This window comes from Argopecten irradians, chromosome 3 (genome assembly GCF_041381155.1).
Source record: "Argopecten irradians isolate NY chromosome 3, Ai_NY, whole genome shotgun sequence".
NCBI lineage: Eukaryota > Metazoa > Mollusca > Bivalvia > Pectinida > Pectinidae > Argopecten > Argopecten irradians.
The window spans coordinates 42,272,937-42,292,025 of NC_091136.1; the positions used below are offsets into that span (position 1 = coordinate 42,272,937).

The 19,089-nt window shown below is 36.1% G+C and overlaps 1 protein-coding gene across 9 annotated transcripts in view; it reads left to right on the forward strand.

Annotated features, from left to right (window-relative positions):
* The window catches only part of LOC138318649 (sodium channel protein para-like), a 126,280-nt gene extending 118,891 nt beyond the window's left edge, over nt 1–7,389 (forward strand). For all 9 annotated transcript variants that reach the window (XM_069261214.1, XM_069261215.1, XM_069261216.1 and 6 more), the window contains 2 exons: nt 7–277; nt 958–7,389. In XM_069261214.1, coding sequence (XP_069117315.1) covers nt 7–277; nt 958–2,051 — 1,365 coding nt within the window. In that variant the 3' untranslated portion in view covers nt 2,052–7,389. The remainder of the gene's footprint in view (nt 1–6; nt 278–957) is intronic.
* The last annotated feature ends 11,700 nt before the right edge of the window (nt 7,390–19,089 follow it).

Below are 19,089 nucleotides of genomic sequence, written 5' to 3' on the forward strand. Positions count from 1 at the left end.
TTACAGATGAAGATTGCAGCCATAATTTTCGACATCACATCGAATCAAATGTTTGATATTGGCATCATGCTCGTCATCATGCTGAATATGGTCACTATGGCAATGGAGCACTACAAACAAACGGAACTGTTCACTAATGTCTTGTACTATATCAATCTTTCTTTCATCATTATTTTCACGATTGAATGCTTGCTCAAAATAATAGGACTAAGACAATATTACTTCAAAATTCCATGGAATATATTCGACTTTGTTGTGGTAGTTCTATCTGTATTAGGTAAGTATTGTTATTTTAACTTCCAAAGAATCTCATTCACAAACGATGAAACTTTGGCAATGAACCGAGACCAGTGAACTTATTTGTTTACTTGTGCTTTTCAGCGAATGATCATATATTATGGTCATTATTTTCAGTAAAAGTAAATTAATTAGAACACACCATTATTTGACCAACCCAACAATGTTATTATCAAATCCTCACACCTGTTTTAACTCTTCATTTTGGCCAAAGCACAGGTTAAAGTGAGTGGCATTTTTGAACTTTTAAAAGTAATGTTAACTGTCATGTTATAAAATCGTATTTGGTCTGGACAATATTGCTTTCTCTTTTTTGTGAATGAAATCCTGGTCTCTCATATATAAAGTGTACATTGTATATCAATTTGGAATTATTAATCATAAGATGCTTGAATTTGAATAAGAATAGTACTTGTAAATTAAGTTATATTTACATTTCTGTGTGTCTATTAATTGATTTTTGATAGCTTGATAAGATATTCAAATATTTAGAATGTTTTATTTCCATTCACGTATAAATTTATTGAAGGACTCTTTTTGAAAAAGAGAGAATTAAATTTTTTTTATATATATAAATTTTTTATCATTATACCGGGTATACTTTTTCCATTTTCATTTTAAAAAAGCGTTTGTGTAATAAAAACTTTTGTTCTGTTTCAGGTATTGCGCTTTCCGATGCGATGGAGGCATTTTTTGTATCGCCAACCTTATTGCGTGTAGTGAGAGTCTTCCGTGTGGGGCGTGTGTTACGTTTAGTAAAATCAGCGAAAGGAATTAGAACATTACTTTTCTCTTTAGCAGTGTCCCTTCCCGCTCTTTTTAACATTGGCTTGTTATTATTCTTAGTCATGTTTATCTATGCCACTTTTGGAATGAACTTTTTCATGCACGTGAAACACACTGGCGGTTTGGACGACTGCTTCAACTTTGAGACCTTTGGTAGGAGTATTATATTGCTATTTCAAATGTGTACATCCGCAGGCTGGGACGGAGCTCTCGCCGGGCTTTCAAATGAAGAGGATTGTAGTGACGAAGAAGGCAACTGTGGGACATATGAGATGGCAGTGTTTTATCTTGTTACGTATCTCGTAATCAGCTTTCTAGTTGTAGTGAACATGTATATAGCGGTGATTCTGGAGAATTTCAGTCAGGCAACAGAAGATGTTCAACAAGGCTTAACGCCAGACGATTTTGATATGTATTACGAAAAGTGGGAAAAGTTCGATCCGGATGCAACACAGTTTATAGCTTTAGAGAAGTTATCAGATTTCGTAGATTACCTAGAGGAACCATTAAGACTTCCAAAACCAAACCACTTCCTTCTTGTGAAGCTAGATATAGCTATTTGTGAAGGTGATAAGTGTTTCTGCAGAGACATCTTGGATGCTCTAACAAAGAATTTTCTGGGAACTTCAGATACTGGAGATATACCAGCGGACGCGGGAGGTCCGAAAGAAAACGTTGAATATAAACCAATAAGCTCGACACTAATGAGACAGAAAGAACATTACGCAGCAAGGCTAATACAAAAAGCGTATCGCGCCTACAGGCGAAGGCGAGGAGAACTCGGCGCGCCGCCTATGTCATATGATGAAGCAATGGCCGACACAACACCTCAGGAAAAAACAGATATTGAAAAGAAAGGAGATGAAAATGAAGACAAAATAGAGAAAAAGGAAGAGGAAACAGAAGTGATTACTCCCTCAGAACAAAAAACGGTTGAATTAGGACCGGATAGCGACGTTGTAGCGTGATCAGTGTCCTTTTCTGTAAAAATTGAGATCGAAATGAATTTACGGCTTTTGTGCTTGTGAAGCAGAGAAGAAAACATTGGCTTCGGATGTTAGCTTTTTATTGAAATATTGATCCGCAGATAATCGGTGTGTTTGATGTTAAGTACTCAGCGTTGGGACAGAATGTCTTTCCATTTACAGGTTTTAGGATGCAATCTATTGCACTTCAGTATATACACGATATACATTTGTATATGGTTATATATGTGTATAATTTTATATATACAATATATACATATATGATTAATATATACACATGTTATTGTATGTGTACCATGATGTGCCGTGTATATCATTATATATCAAGTGTGTATCTCCCAATTCGAATTGTGAGAACATTTTAAGGTATTTAAATGTTGTTACATTCTACTTTGCTTGTGCCTACCTAATCCTGAGGAACAGTTTCGTAACGAATTACAAATTTTTACAATTTTAAATCGTGACCAATATACCGCAGCACTATTTTATAACCAGATGAAGGACAATGTTTTTAATTCGACATCTTAGCTTCGTATCAACAAAAGGTCCACGTGACTGTAGGAAAAAGACTGGGTATACCTTAATTGATAAAACAAAAATAAGCGTTTATAAAACAAGACATCGTGGGTTTTTATCAAATTAATATCAGCAGATTCTCTAATATAAAGAGATTGAATATCAGAACATTTTGCTAACAATACAATGCTTTATAGTAATTGTTTTACTGCTACGATAAGACACTTTGTAGAATAAAACAAATATTGTTGAGAGAGTAATCACGGCCGTATGTAATTCCATATACGAAGCATACTTTACTTATTTCAACATTTTTTACAGAAAAATGTATCAATTTTGCATTCTATTTCAAAATTTGCATGGTAGTTGTTATTTATACAATGTATACAAGGCTTAAATTATAAAGGCATTCGTCTGTGTCTCGTGTATAATGATATAAGTCTATCGCTTACTATTTACTCCTCATATCTATCGTAGCGTGTGTTAAGATTTGTAAGATTTTTTTTCTGGAAGGGAGCAGCTAACGTCGTGTACTAAAATATGTAATCTGACACCAGTTTTGTTAAAATGATCTCAAAGGAAAAAAAACAAAAAAATGTTGATATTGCATATGCATTTGAAAACTGTTTTCATTATGCTTTTTTGAAAGAGTAAATTTTTCGTTTTCTTTATTTTAATTTTGAAAATAAAAAATACAAATACATGTTAATATTACAATCGAAATGTTAAAATTTGTATTGCACTTCTTTGAGAGAGATAGATTAAAAAGTACAAATACAAAAAGTTGTTTACATGTTTCGAGGGTCATATTACGCATTTCAGAGTAGATGTGAGCAGATCATATAAAATCACTTTAAAAGACGAAAAAAATTTGAAAATAAATATCATTATGCATTAAGCACAGTAAATATTGACATTTTTAGTGAATATGAACATGGATTTTCTTTATTATGTATTTAATTTGAAAAATATTTCAATAGTGTCAAACCCATGATAAATATATTGGTATTGTTATACGGGTAAATGAGTGTTCTATATAGAAATCTTATCCGGAAAAATCGTATTTCCTCTTTTGTCAGTAATTGTATTTCCTAACAAAGTTTGAAGTGTTCTTCTGGGAAAATGTTTGCACACTTTTCCATGTAATCAAATATTTTACTAAATATAGTTTATTTCGCCGCATTCTTTGATATTGATTAAGATAGTAATCTTAAACAAAACATAAAGTAAAGATATTGCTTTCTTTTTATCGAATGTATCGGGACAGTAACATTTTGTTAATTAGTTACGTAGTATTTTTTACATGAAACTGGTAAGCCATTTTGAGATTAAAACGAAGAAATAAATATAATTCGATCAACTATATCTAAGTTACACAGTCATCAGAGAGGGACCAGTTTTGTTCAAGTAGCCCCGGATAGTTAAACAACCTTCAGTATAATGTGTTAACCCTCCTATTTAAGATACTGCAAACGTACGCATTTTAGCGAACTCTTATTTTAGCGAAATACCTGCAATCGACGCTTTAACAATAGCTACCGAACAAACCATAGGCGGAAAATAGTGATTATTAGAATTAATACTCCTGTAATATTCATTGCACACACACACACACAAATCCACCCAACTTATTACTGTGCAATGCAAGAAACGAGTAAGTACATTAGACATTTAATATTTAACTCATTCCACTCTTTGCTTTAAGCTCATCTACCTTTTGACTTGAACAGTGTGAAATTAATGAGGTAAATGACCACACGAATTGCTGAGTTTTGTAATAAAAATAACCTGTGAAACTGTTATCTATACACGTTTTCGCATTTGTCAAGGAAAATGGAATCACTATTACAAGTTAACCGCTAAAATACGTACGTTTACATTTTGTTGAGTAACATTACCCTAAAGAATAATGTGATTTTTCAGTACACTCCACGTTTTAATGTTTTAATCGATATGCATGGCGGTTGTGTAATTGTTAGCCATGGTTTACCCATCTACAAGGATGTGTATATGTATTTAAGCCATTGTTGATTGCCTCTTGTATTATTATATTGTTAAACAATACCATTCCATGATTTTATAATGATGAAGATTATAACAGTATTTACTAACATAGACATCCGGAATCATTTTCATTTATATTTCAATGATGCAACATTTGGAGGAGAAAATCAGTTAAATCTTGCGATCAATTTATTTGATGTTATCTTTGTAAGAGATCAAGTCACAAATAGAACAAAATATTACGAAATGATTAAGCAAATCTCTAAGTAACGTTTGTTCAAAAACAATTGTCCAGATATACAAGGTAAGTCAAAGATGTTTTGCTCATCACAAACATTCCTTTCTGTGGCATAGATGATGAACATCTTTCACATGGGAAAACAATATTGTTGTGATGTAGCATCTTGTCGGGTGAACCTCACCTGGTCGACCTACTAGTTAGAAATCATAATACTATGCAAATACGTATTTGTGTTAATCTGTATGTGATAGGTATTCATTAATGTGTATAATTTGTCGTGTCTCATGTTTAATCAGTCAGATCTGTTTGTCATAACCCAAAACATGTTCACAAGTTCACTGGTGGCGGGGTGGATTCGGTTGTAATAATAACTACCGGAGGTTTCATTATTTCGAAACCGGAAGTTTCATTATTCCGAAACATACTCTATCTGTTTTGGTAATGGAGTGTGTATTGCTCATGATGCTTTCTAATAGAGAAAAATGTCGTTAACATTTTTCTTGCTGGATTAAATACTGATTTAAAGAATTTTCCTCTTTAAATATCATAAATGTGCGGCATCGTAACCTTTTTTTTTCACTTAATATATATTATACATAAACACGTATATATATAAGTAACTAGTATAGTTAATCAAGTACATGTAATTAACCTTGTAGTTAAAAGGAAACATTATGTTTGTATTTCCGAGCCATTAACAATGATTTGATCGTCATTTTAGCCTACAGTGATGATGGCGCTTTCAATGCTTATGTTAGTTAGGCCCTTACAGATGGCAGGTGTAGTATTGACGCGCGTGCTCCTTTAAAACATTACATTTTGTGTCAACCTGGGAGGACACCAAGTGCACAAAAGCTGAATACTAGAATTTGGTATTCTACTCCTCTCAATGACGAATGTCTCTTTCTTTCGATAAGTCAGTGCATTACTATTTCAAAATTTAAATGACATTTTCATTGATCAAATTCCTATAAGTCAAAAAATTCATACGAATTCAGCAATTTTACAGAGTTGTTTATTCAACTTGGATCAGGAGATATATTTTTTTGTCAGCAGACGTCATCTTCAGCTAATAAAATATATTGAGGTCAGCGGCTATTGATCATCAAGCTAGTAGAATATTCCTGATTAAAACAACAACTGTGCTATTGGAGAAAACATCCAGTTTTGGCACTGAATCGGTATTAGTACAATACATAGTTCTCTTTTCTATCTAATTGTTCAAATGTTTGCGTCATATTGCATTCGACTATAATCGTGATTGTTCGACAGCATCCGTCATTCTTCGGCAAATTTCGTCATTGCTATCAATCACACTTCGAACATGTCAAAACATGTTTATAGCTAGTTTAAAAGAGCGCCAGATCCACCCTGGTCGATCGTGTATTCCATCATTTGTGTTTTACCTCTTTATACTTGCATTTGATATTTTATTGAAGATGTCATAATTATTACATGTTCTCGTTATTGATATCGGGTGGTTTGACATGTCGCATTTATTAGATTACTTGATACCACTGTTTAATTATCTTGCCAAAAACAAAACCATATTCCTTATTACAATGTCTGCTCAGCTGATCGATATGTTAAAAACTTTATTCAATTGTTTCACCATTTGAAAAATGAAGAATTAAAAAATAATAACGAATCTCAGTATAATGTTTTAAAAATCTAAAAAGCGCAAAAAGACAGAAATTATTTGCAATTTTTGGAATTTTCTCTTTCTTCTTACACCGTGTTGATTAAGCGAGTCCATTTTCCACTTGAAACCTTGTTAATGCTAACATGTGATAAATTATGAAGGGCGTTTTCTTTCATATATTATTTTGATAAAACGATTTTTATACGGACAATATGTCGCTTCGTTGTCATTTAATACATAGTGTAACTCTTGAGATGTATAGTACCTATGTGATGTGTGGACCTGCCTACAGCTCACTTTTCTTCCAATATATATCCTGTCACGTGTTTTCGCTGGTATATTGAATGGCGATGATTACTGTTAAAACGGCTCTCGCACCGTGCTGTTTTTGTGATATTATACGAGGGCGACAACAACAAAAGTATTCAAGGTGAATGTTCGTCATTTTTACTCGTCAGAGTAACCTCCCCTCCACTTGCGTAAAATAAAACGGAAGAGAAGTAGGAGGTTACTGTTGCGGGTAGGAATGTGGACATGAAACCTTATGGATTTTAATGTTTTCTTTAGTTAATATAACTAACCTGTCAACATTTCACTGTGTTTGTTTTGAATGGAGAATGAAAGTGAATAAATACTCGTTTTTGGATGATGTCTAAGATCAACGATTTGCCTCCATGTGTGTAATTTTCTCTCCAATAGCTCAATTTTATCAGACGATAATACGGAAGCTTTGTTTTGACGAGAAGGTGTGATACCCGTGTATGTGAACGCTTGGCTCACGTGTACATGGACCGTCTGTGTACACCCATATTTATGCACAAGAATGCATGTTACGACGGACACACGTACTTGTATTGCCATCTTTGCTTAAATCATTAACACCTTGATTCTTTATGTAAATAAAAGATATACACAAATGGTAGTTTTCTGTTTTTTGTTTCAAAATTTTACATTATAGAGATATTTCTTACATAATATATCACAGTGAACTTTATAAACATCGAAGAGGGTTTTTTTTGTTACAACTTCATTATATTTCTAATAAATCAACTTTACACAACTATCCAATCACGAAACACCACATGTTTTATGAAAGTGTCATTGTTGCATCAAATCAGAAAAGACATTATAAACGTATAAATATATACAACGTCATTAGTTTTCACTATCAGAAGATAACACAAAATTTAAAGGCAATGCAAATTCTTGTTACATGCAAGATTGAATTATAATGCAAGAAACCACTTCCTAATCCAAAATTACAATACAATACTGTTGTGCAAATAGTTTTCCTGTCTGGTTCATTGAAAGCTTCTTTACAAACCATCACAAATATCACCTAAATGACGGGTAACAAAACACCTGAGCTCACAGAAAAGGTTTCAGACCCTTCACCATCAAGGATTTGTTTTGTCGATTAGTCTCCGAGCGTTGACAGATCGCAATGTCAGCATTTCAGATAGAAGTTTATGAAGAATGCATTCTTCAGTTGGTAATTTGTTTTTTGCTTTGTCGCATACATCTGGACATACAGCTCACCAATTAGTTTGGTACTCGAAAGGATTTGTTGAATATGATTTGTGTCTCGTAAAACGTAAGAAAAAATCTCGAACAATACATTTGGATATTTTGTGACGTGATGAACTTTTCAAAAATTCGAAACTTTCTTACCATATATCTACAGCCAACCGTGGTTCGCTACGCTGGCTTTAAAACATAAATTATCTCTTAAGATGGCCGATCTTACGATAAAAATAGTTTGTTGTAATTAATAATGGAAGTGTCAGATTCTAGATTACGTTGCTTGCATTGATTATTCACTACTAGCAATTTTAGATACAGCTACTATTAAAGGCTGCTTGTTCATTTAAAGGGTAAAATGAAATAACTCGATTAAATTAAATCACAAAATACATTAATAAATAATTCAATGATTATTTTAAATGAATCGCAATGTGCAAGCAAGCTATGCACAAAAAATGTATTCACAAAGTGTATAATATAGCAATATAAGTATATGTTAAAAGTGTATTATAGAGCAATGTAATGTAATTTTTATCGTGAATATAAAAAGCCGTGTAAAAAATCAACCTGAAACCATTTGATACAATCTGGAGGCTGTCATTAGAAATCATAGAATCACGTGGGAGAATGTCAACAGAAAGTAGGGAGCACGTGGGGGGATGTCAGTAGAAACCATACGGAGCACGTGGGAGGATGTCAGTAGAAACCATACGGAGCACGTGGGAGGATGTCAGTAGAAACCATACGGAGCACGTGGAAGGATGTCATTAGAATCCATTGGGAAGACGTCGTTAGAAACCATATGGAACACATGGGAGGATGTCATTAGAAACCATAGGAAGCACGTGGGAAGACGTCATTAGAATCCATAGGGAACACGTGGGAGGATGTTATTAGAAACCATAGGGAACACGTGGCGGATGTCATCAGAAACCATAGGGAGCACGTGGGGGATGTCATCAAAAATCATAGGGAACACGTGGAAGATGTCATTAGAAACCATAGGGAACACGTGGAAGGATGTCATTAGAAACCATACGGAGCACATGGGAGGATGTCAATAGAAACCATACGGAGCACGTGGGAGGATGTCAATAGAAACCATACGGAGCACGTGGGAGGATGTCATTAGAAACCATAGGGAACACGTGGAAGGATGTAATTAGAAACAATAGGGAGCACGTGGGAGGATGTCATTAGAAACCATAGGGAACACGTGGGAGGATGTCAATAGAAACCATACGGAGCACGTGGGAGGATGTCAATAGAAACCATACGGAGCACGTGGGAGGATGTCAATAGAAACCATACGGAGCACGTGGGAGGATGTCAATAGAAACCATAGGGAACACGTGGAAGGATGTAATTAGAAACAATAGGGTGCACGTGGGAGGATGTTATTAGAAATCATAGGGAACACGCGGGAGGATGTCATTAGAAACCATAGGGAGCACATGGGAGGTTGTCATTAGAAACTTTAGGGAGTGCGTGGCAGGATGTCATAAGAAACCATAGGGAACAAGTGGAAGGATGTCATTAAGAGCCATAGGAATCACGTGGGAGGATGTTATTAGAAACCATAGGGAGCACGTGGAAGAATGTCATTAGAAACCATAGGGAACACGTGGGAGGATGTCATTAGGAGCCATAGGAATAACGTGGGAGGATGTCATTAGAAACCATAGGGGGCACGTGGGAGGTTGTCATTAGAATCCATAGGGAACACGTGGAAAGAGGTCATTAGAAACCACAGGGAACACGTGGGAGGATGTCATTAAAAACCATAGGAAACACGTAGGAAGACGTCATTAGAATCCATAGGGAACACGTGGGGGATGTCATCAAAAACCATAGGGAACACGTGGGAGATGTCATTAGAAACCATAGGGAACACATGGGAGGATGTCAGTACAAACCATAGTAGGAAACACTTGGGGGATGTCATCAGAAATCATAGGAACAGGTGGAAGGATTTCATCAGAATGTATAGGGAACACGTGGGGGATGTCATCAGAAACCATAGGGAACACGTGGGAGGATTTTATTAGAAACCATAGGGAACACGTCGCGGATGTCATCAGAAACCATAGGAAGCACGTGGGGGATGTCATCAAAACCCATAGGGAACATGTGGGAGATGTCATTAGAAACCATAGGAAACAGGTGGAAGGATGTCATTAGAAACCATACGGAGCACATGGGAGGATGTCAATAGAAACCATACGGAGCACGTGGGAGGATGTCATTAGACACCATAGGGGGCACGTGGCGGATGTCATCAGAAACCATAGGGGCACGTGGGATATGTCATCAAAAACCATAGGGAGCACGGGAGATGTCATTAGAAGTCATAGGGAACACATGGGAGGATGTCAGTAGAAACCATAGGAAACACGTGAGGGATGTCATCAGAAATCATAGGAACACGTGGAAGGATTTCATCAGAATCTATAGGGAACACGAGTGAGGAGTCATCAGAATCCATAGGGAACACGTGGGAGGATGTCATAAGAAACCATAGGGAGCACATAGGAGGATGTCATTAGAATCCATAGGGAACACGTGGGAGGATGTCATAAGAAACCATAGGGAACACGTTGGAAGACATCATTAGAAACCATAGGGAACACATGGAAAGACGTCATTAGAAACCATAGGGAGCACGAGGGAGGATGTCATTAGAAACCATAGGGAACACAAGGGAGGATGTCATCTGAAACTATAGGGAACACGTGGGAGGATGACATTAGGAGCCATAGGAATAACGTGGGAGGATGTCATTAGAAATCATAGGGAACACGTGGGTGATGTCATCAGAAACCATAGGGAGCACGTGGGGGATGTCATCAAAAACATAGGGAATACGTGGGAGATGTCATTAGAAACCATAGGAAACACATGGGAGGATGTCAGTAGAAACCATAGGGAACACGTGGGGGATGTCATCAGAAATCATAGGAAAAGGTTGAAGGATTTCATCAGAATGTATAGGGAACACGTGGGGGATGTCATCAGAAACCATAGGGAACACGTGGGAGGATGTCATTAGAAACCATAGGGAACACGTGGGAGGATGTTATTAGAAACCATAGGGAACACGTGGCGGATGTCATCAGAAACCATAGGGAGCACGTGGGGGATGTCATTAGAAACCATAGGGAACACGTGGAAGGATGTCATTAGAAACCATACGGAGCACATGGGAGGATGTCAATAGAAACCATACGGAGCACGTGGGAGGATGTCATTAGACACCATAGGGGGCACGTGGCGGATGTCATCAGAAACCATAGGGAGCATGTGGGGGATGTCATCAAAAACCATAGGGAGCACGGGAGATGTCATTAGAAATCATAGGGAACACATGGGAGGATGTCAGTAGAAACCATAGGAAACACGTGAGGGATGTCATCAGAAATCATAGGAACACGTCGAAGGATTTCATCAGAATCTATAGGGAACACGTGGGAGGAGTCATCAGAAACCATAGGGAACACGTGGGAGGATGTCATTAGAAACCATAGGGAGCACATAGGAGGATGTCATTAGAATCCATAAGGAACACGTGGGAGGATTTCATAAGAAACCATAGGGAACACGTTGGAAGACATCATTAGAAACCATAGGGAACACGTGAAAGGATGTCATTAGAAACCATAGGGAACACATGGGGGATGTCAACAGAAACCATAGGGAACACGTGGAAGGATTTCATCAGAATCTATAGAGAACACGTGGGAGGGTGTCATTAGAAACCATCGGGAGTACGTGGTAGGATACCATTAGAAACTTTAGGGAACACGTGAGGGATGTCATCAGCAACCATCGGGAGCACATGGGAGGATGTCATTTGAAATCATAGGAAACACGTGGGGGATTTCATCATAATCATTAGGGAACACGTGGGAGGATGTCATTAGAAACCATAGGGAACACATCGGAAGACGTCATTAGAACCATGGGGAGCACGTGGGAGGATGTCATTAAAAACCATAGGGAACACGAGGGAGGATGGCATTAGAATCCATAGGGAACACGTGGTAGGATGTCATCTGAAACTATAGGGAACACGTGGGAGGATGTCATTAGAAACCATATGAAACACTCGGGAGGATGTCAGTAGAAATCATTGGGAACACGTGGGTGATGTCATCAGAAACCATAGGGAGCACGTGGGGAATGTCATCAAAAACCATAGGGAACACGTGGGAGATGTCATTAGAAACCATAGGGAACACATGGGAGGATGTCAGTAGAAACCATAGGGAACACGTGGGGGATGTCATCAGAAATCATAGGAACAGATGGAAGGATTTCATCAGAATGTATAGGGAACACGTGGGGGATGTCATCAGAAACCATAGGGAACACGTGGGAGGATGTCATTAGAAACCATAGGGAACACGTGGCGGATGTCATCAGAAACCATAGGGAGCACGAGGGGGATGTCATCAAAAACCATAGGGAACACGTGGGAGATGTCATTAGAAACCATAGGGAGCACGTGGAAGGATGTCATTAGAAACCATACGGAGCACATGGGAGGATGTCAATAGAAACCATACGGAGCACGTGGGAGTATGTCATCAGAAATCATAGGAACACGTGGAAGGATTTCATCGGAATCTATAGGGAACACGTCGGAGGAGTCATCAGAAACCATAGGGAACACGTGGGAGGATGTCATTAGAAACCATAGGGAGCACATAGGAGGATGTCATTAGAATCCATAGTTAACACGTGGGAGGATGTCATAAGAAACCATAGGGAACACGTTGGAAGACATCATTAGAAACCATAGGGAACACGTGGAAGGATGTCATTAGAAACCATAGGGAACACGTGGGGGATGTCAACAGAAACTATAGGGAACACGTGGAAGGATTTCATCAGAATCTATAGAGAACACTTGGGAGGATGTCATTAGAAACCATCGGGAGCACGTGGTATGATGTCATTAGAAACTTTAGGGAACACGTGAGGGATGTCATCAGCAACCATAGGGAGCACATGGGAGGATGTCATTTGAAATCATAGCGAACACGTGGGGGATTTCATCATAATCCATAGGGAACACGTGGGAGGATGTCATTAGAAACCATATGGAACACATGGGAAGACGTCATTAGAAACCATAGGGAGCACGTGGGATGATGTCATTAGAAACCATAGGGAACACGAGGGAGGATGACATTAGAAACCATAGGAAAACGTGGGGGGTTTCATCATAATCCATAGGGAACACGTGGTAGGATGTCATCTGAAACTATAGGGAACAAGTGGGAGGATGTCATTAGAAACCATATGAAACACGTGGGAGGATGTCATTAGAAATCATAGGGAACACGTGGGTGATGTCATCAGAAACCATAGGGAGCACGTGGGAGGTGTCATCAAAAACCATAGGGAATACGTGGGAGATGTCATTAGAAACCATAGGGAGTACGTGGGGGATGTCATCAGAAACCATAGAGAAGACGTGGGGGATGTTTTCAGAAACCATATGGAGCACGTGGAAGAATGTCATTAGAAACTATAGGGAACACGTAGGAGGATGTCATTGGAAACCATAGGGAACACGTGGGGGATGTCATCAGAAACCATAGTTAACACGTAAGAGGATGTCATTGGAAACCATATGGAACACGTGGGGGTGTCATCAGAAACAATAGGGAACACGTAGGGGAGAAACCATATGGAACACGTGGGGGGTGCCATCAGAAACCATAGGGAGTACGTGGGGGATGTCATCAGAAACCATAGGGAGTACATGGGGGATGTCATTAGAAACCCTAGGGAACACGCGGGGGATGTCATCAGAAACCATATGGGGCACGTGGGAGAATGTCATTAGAAAACTAACATAATCTGTCACAAGCTGGTTTATTAACCTATCCCATATTATCATACGAAATGATAAGATCTTGTTTTGTTTGTGTCCGGTATCGTTTTGACATTTTTATATGAAAGTGACGCTTAAGATCTAATTGAGTGCAAATAGTAGATCTAATTGAGCTCGGATAGTCTTCGTTTGAATATCTTGGTAAATGTTGAAATAGTTTGTAACATGTTAATCACGGGTTAAGTCTATGTGTGTCAATAAATTATATTTACTGGCTCAGTTTAAAATGGTAGAAAAATGTGTCTGATATCAATAGCTACCCATGCATGATTTTTCCTTATGTGTAGACAGTTTATTTCTTGATCTTACGTGCTTTCTCATAACTATCAACAAGTTACACATGTAGAATTGGCGATTTTTATTTCTCGATTCACCAAAAAATAGGGAGAAAATAACCAAACATAAACAGTGCATTTTTGAGTTCAAGACAACCGCTAAATATTACTATGGAAACGTTCGGAGATATTGCTATCAAAAAACCAATGTTTTAAGATTTGCGCAAAACCGATTTTAAAAAGACATGTAGAAAAAGGTCAACTTTCTTTTTGATGCGAACACGTGTTAATCATTAACTCATCAAGGATAAAGTAAATTATAAAAATAAAACCCGTTCTTATGAAAATCCATTATCAGATTGAAATTGATTTGGAAGATCGTTAAGATATTTCAGAAGGTCGTGTAGGAATTTAACTTCCTCTTCATCTAACTCCGTGTTTGGGTGTTTCTGGTTAAGACCGCCAGATCCACATTGTTTTTTATCAGTAGACGAAAGCCTCGTATTGACATTCTCCTCATTTCGGAACATCGCCATACACAGTCTGATATGTAAGTCTGCTTGATTAAGCTCTTCAATACTCTCAACCCTTGAAACAGCATCTGACTCAGAATAATAGTCAAGTTCATTTTCCGTATTCGTTGAAGAAACATCAGAAATGTCATTGGACAATTTATTTCTCTGACCCGAAAATGCATATGAACATAGCATATCCACATCTGCATGAGGTTGGTAAAGTTCTCTTCGTGAACAGTCATACCATAATGTCGTTTTGTCACTGTCCATTGATGTCCTCCTTAGCAAAGGTGTACCATTAGTACGAATACATTGGTGTAGTACTTTCGCTTCCCCAGTTTTTTTACAAGGATTGTTATGTACTTCGACACACATCTCTTTTACACCATCCTCATTTATCTGTTTGTGCATGTCTTCAGTATGAATAACTTTGTCCTTTTCGCCTGCAAGGTAAATATTGTTTTTATTCTCCAATATCTTGTTCACAGCAAAATGATTTTTTAGCCTTGGTGGCTTAGATGCACGATCGCCTGTTGCTCTTGATGTTTTAAATAGCTCCGGAATAACCCTAGCCATTGAAAGGTTCTTCTTGACCACTGCCAGATCAGGGCCGTGAAGATTGTGCTCGGTCTCCTTAACAACAATAGATTCCAGTGTAATGATACGTCCCCCACACAGCCTGTTTGTACATTTCCAGTACATCCTCTCCTTGTATTCTCTATCCTTGCAGTAGTCATAGCCGCGGAAAGTAGCCTTTCTAGTTCCTCGCCGGTTCAGGTAGAAAGTTATCTCGTCATCCATAGTGATTTTTTAACGCGTTTGATCATCGTATGAGTCTTCTTTGATATTCATACCTGAAAAAATGATTACGTTATTGATGCAAATACACAGATGTATGACCAAAGTTGTATACATAAAGAAAATATTATAATAGATTATAGATTATTTTGCTTATTGCAGGCTTACAAGAAAAAAAAAATACAGAAAAGTTAAAAAAATAACTTATGTTAATGCTGAGGCAACTCCGATAGTCATCAATAAGTATATTATGTCTCGGAAATAAGATTTGTTTTCTTCTAAAAAGCAACAAAAATCACAACAAACAAACAAAACAAAACAAAATTGGAGGCATCTTCAACCAAAATATAAAGGACAAAGCTCAAACGTTATCTCCAAAAAGTACAGTTTGTGTCACTAAAGACTTAGCGTCGCATACTACATTTATGTCTTCTTTGTTAACTCACCACCACCCACCACACAAACCTTTGTTAGACCGATAGCACCTATATCACACCCTTCTTGTAATTCTAGATCAAATTGACAGCCTCTATAGAAATTGTCCAGGTTAAAGCTACCGTACTTCGAAAAGAAGTCGGATTGCATATCATATAAAATAGCATAGAACAATGGATCATGTCTAAGCATTTGTCTTATTTTATGTTCAAAAATAAAAATAAAGTGGCATTGCATATGTAAGTTAAGAATCTTTCATGAAAACGTTTAATTATACGAAACATATGTAAACAAAATACTGTTTAGCTAAAGAAAAACAAATCACTTTTTCATTTGATTATTTTAATATTCGTGTGAATTTTCCGCTACCATTGCTTTTTATTGTTATACCATTTATATCATATCATTTATTGTCAGCTAATGTATGAATTTGAAAAAAATGTTACATATTTGGCATAACACGAAATGAAAAAAGATATGTCAAAACCAATTATAATATGCCTGTAGGAATTATATGCCGTTGTTCGCGTATCTTAATGCATGTCATAAGTTTGCTTCTTTGAAACTTTATAGATAAGCTTAACTTAGGAAACGCAAAACTTGTTATTGTCAAAAGCAAAATAATTTCAAAATATTCAAATGTGCAACAGTCAGTTTCAAAACTTATAACGATGTACTGTTTTCTTCTTAATCTCGCATACAAAACCAATAAATGCAAAAAATATCTCCATATTTAAGTTATTGGATTGAAAGTGACATGAATATTCTGCGTTAATTGACCACTTTTGCATACAGAAAGAAACGTTTATGAATTTTAAGAATATTGTGAGTAAAAAGGAAACAATTAATTAAAAAAAAATAAAACAGAAAGAGATAAACAATGAGATTAAAGACGCACAATGTATAACGAGGTACGGGAGCAAGAAATTAAATTTATCTTTTAGGTCAATGAATGTGAAAAGTGTCTATAATCAACAGAAGAGAGAATAAGCAGAATTCAAGAGTTTCACATAAATTTTTTCGCCACGTTAAAGTTAAAAGCTTCTAGCTTCATATGAATTTATTACAACTCCAAGATACAATGTATGTTACATAACATAAGAGACAAAATTTGTAGAAAAACGGAAGCAACTATTTTTAAACAAATTGTCAAAATAACTAGCTCTGTTAAAATGACATAACAAATAAAATCTAGCTGACAAAATTTATTTAAATTGAAGTATACAAGACGTTAAATTTTATTTAATTCAAACAGTGCGAGAAAATATATTTCTGTAAGTATTGTTTTTAATATATTGCAAACGAGATATAGAACTAGTTTTCAATAATCTCATCATTTGCTGCGAGCAGAGAATAGTCTCAACCCATGAAAAAACACTTATAAATAAAATAATCTTTCCATTTTATCATCAATCAAAATATTTATCACTTTAGAACCAAATCTACAAATCAGACTCATAATATACCTGGTTTTTCTCTCCAAAAGTAGCCACTGCTTCTTCTTCAATACTAATGGTGATGATGATATGAAGTATGCTGATAGACTCTATCCAAAACTCAAATATATCAAATATAAAACTGAAAACTACTTATGGATCATTTTCTCAAGAAAATCAATAATGAAATACACTGAAATGTAAGTTATATATGAACAGGGTATAGCTGTATTTATATTACCCTCAATGGATTAATTTTGCTCTTCTTATACTCACCGACGTTCGTTCAGAAGTCAATAAAAATAAAATCTTGACCTTGGTAATACACATATAAATGCGGCAAAATAAATTAAGGCAGTAACGTTACATCATAATTACACACTTTTCTCCTATTAGCATAATGATACGATTCTACCATGACTTATCTTTTTATTTTCGTGAGTTTCATTTACAAAGCAATAACATGTATGAAAGATACAGATTAAAGGCAATATTTATTGTATCATTATGGCGTTTTACGATACAAAATAAGATGTTTCTTATAGCGTATTGTGAAGATACGATTGTGCATCGCCAGCTTGAATCTGATCGGAGAACTTATCCGGGATATTACGTTTGATAATATCTCTGGGAAAACCAAAGATTTTTTTTTTCAACTGAAAAGTTGTTTTTTTTTATTTGTGAAAGTTTAACGATACGCAAAACACATCAATCATTGTATATAGCGAATAATTGAACTATCCTCAAATTATGAGATCAAAACCAGCAGATATCTGGTGAATCACCTTTAATATCTCAGTAATTGATAGTGAAATTTGTATATTTTAAAGTACAAAACGTGTTATTTTCCTATTGCGATTTGGTGTAATTGTACCTCAGGTATTGAATAAGTTGATTTTAACCACTTTCTCTGTGTTATATAATGTTATTAGATAGAAGAGAGCACGTGGCTTACACAAACATACATCAGGCCACAATTAATTGTGCCGATAAGATGTACCTTCTATCTATCATTTAAGTCATTTTCATTTGTGATGAGATCAAACGATACACTTCTGGGAGCATTTCAGATATCAAAATTACTAAAACGTATGATTTTGGTGGTATGAAGTAAAATCGTTGTGCGTAAACTGTCATGATTAAATTTGATGTTCGTTTAATGTGAAGATAACCGAATAAATAGACAAAAACGAATATTGCCCCCTTTTATGTCTATACATATCTTATAACAATTACATTATTAATGATATGATGGTTTTATAAACTGACATAAAATACTATGTAACCAGACTATAGGTAGTAGATTGAAACATAAATTGTATTTGGCTTCAGATTACTTAACAAACAGTGTACTTTCTGACCTACATTTCCAACTGACCGATATTATTGACATTTTAAATCTGTAAAATTAAACAAAGCCGTAGGCCACAACGGAATTATTAACATGTTAAAAATACTGCTCTATTTATCGCTTATATTTATATCTTCTTTTGACACTGGTATTTACCCAGATGAATGGAATCTACCATTAGCAATGCCTCTTTTTTCTCTTAAAAACATTAATCTGTTAATTATAGGCTTAGATCCTTACTTACCACAATCGGTCAAGTTTTCGAACGATTAGTTGTCAAATATATGCATAATTATCTGCTTAAAAATTCGGTTATATACAAATATCAATCTCATTTTCAGACTGGTCATTTTACTGTTCATAAAATGTATCATACATTAT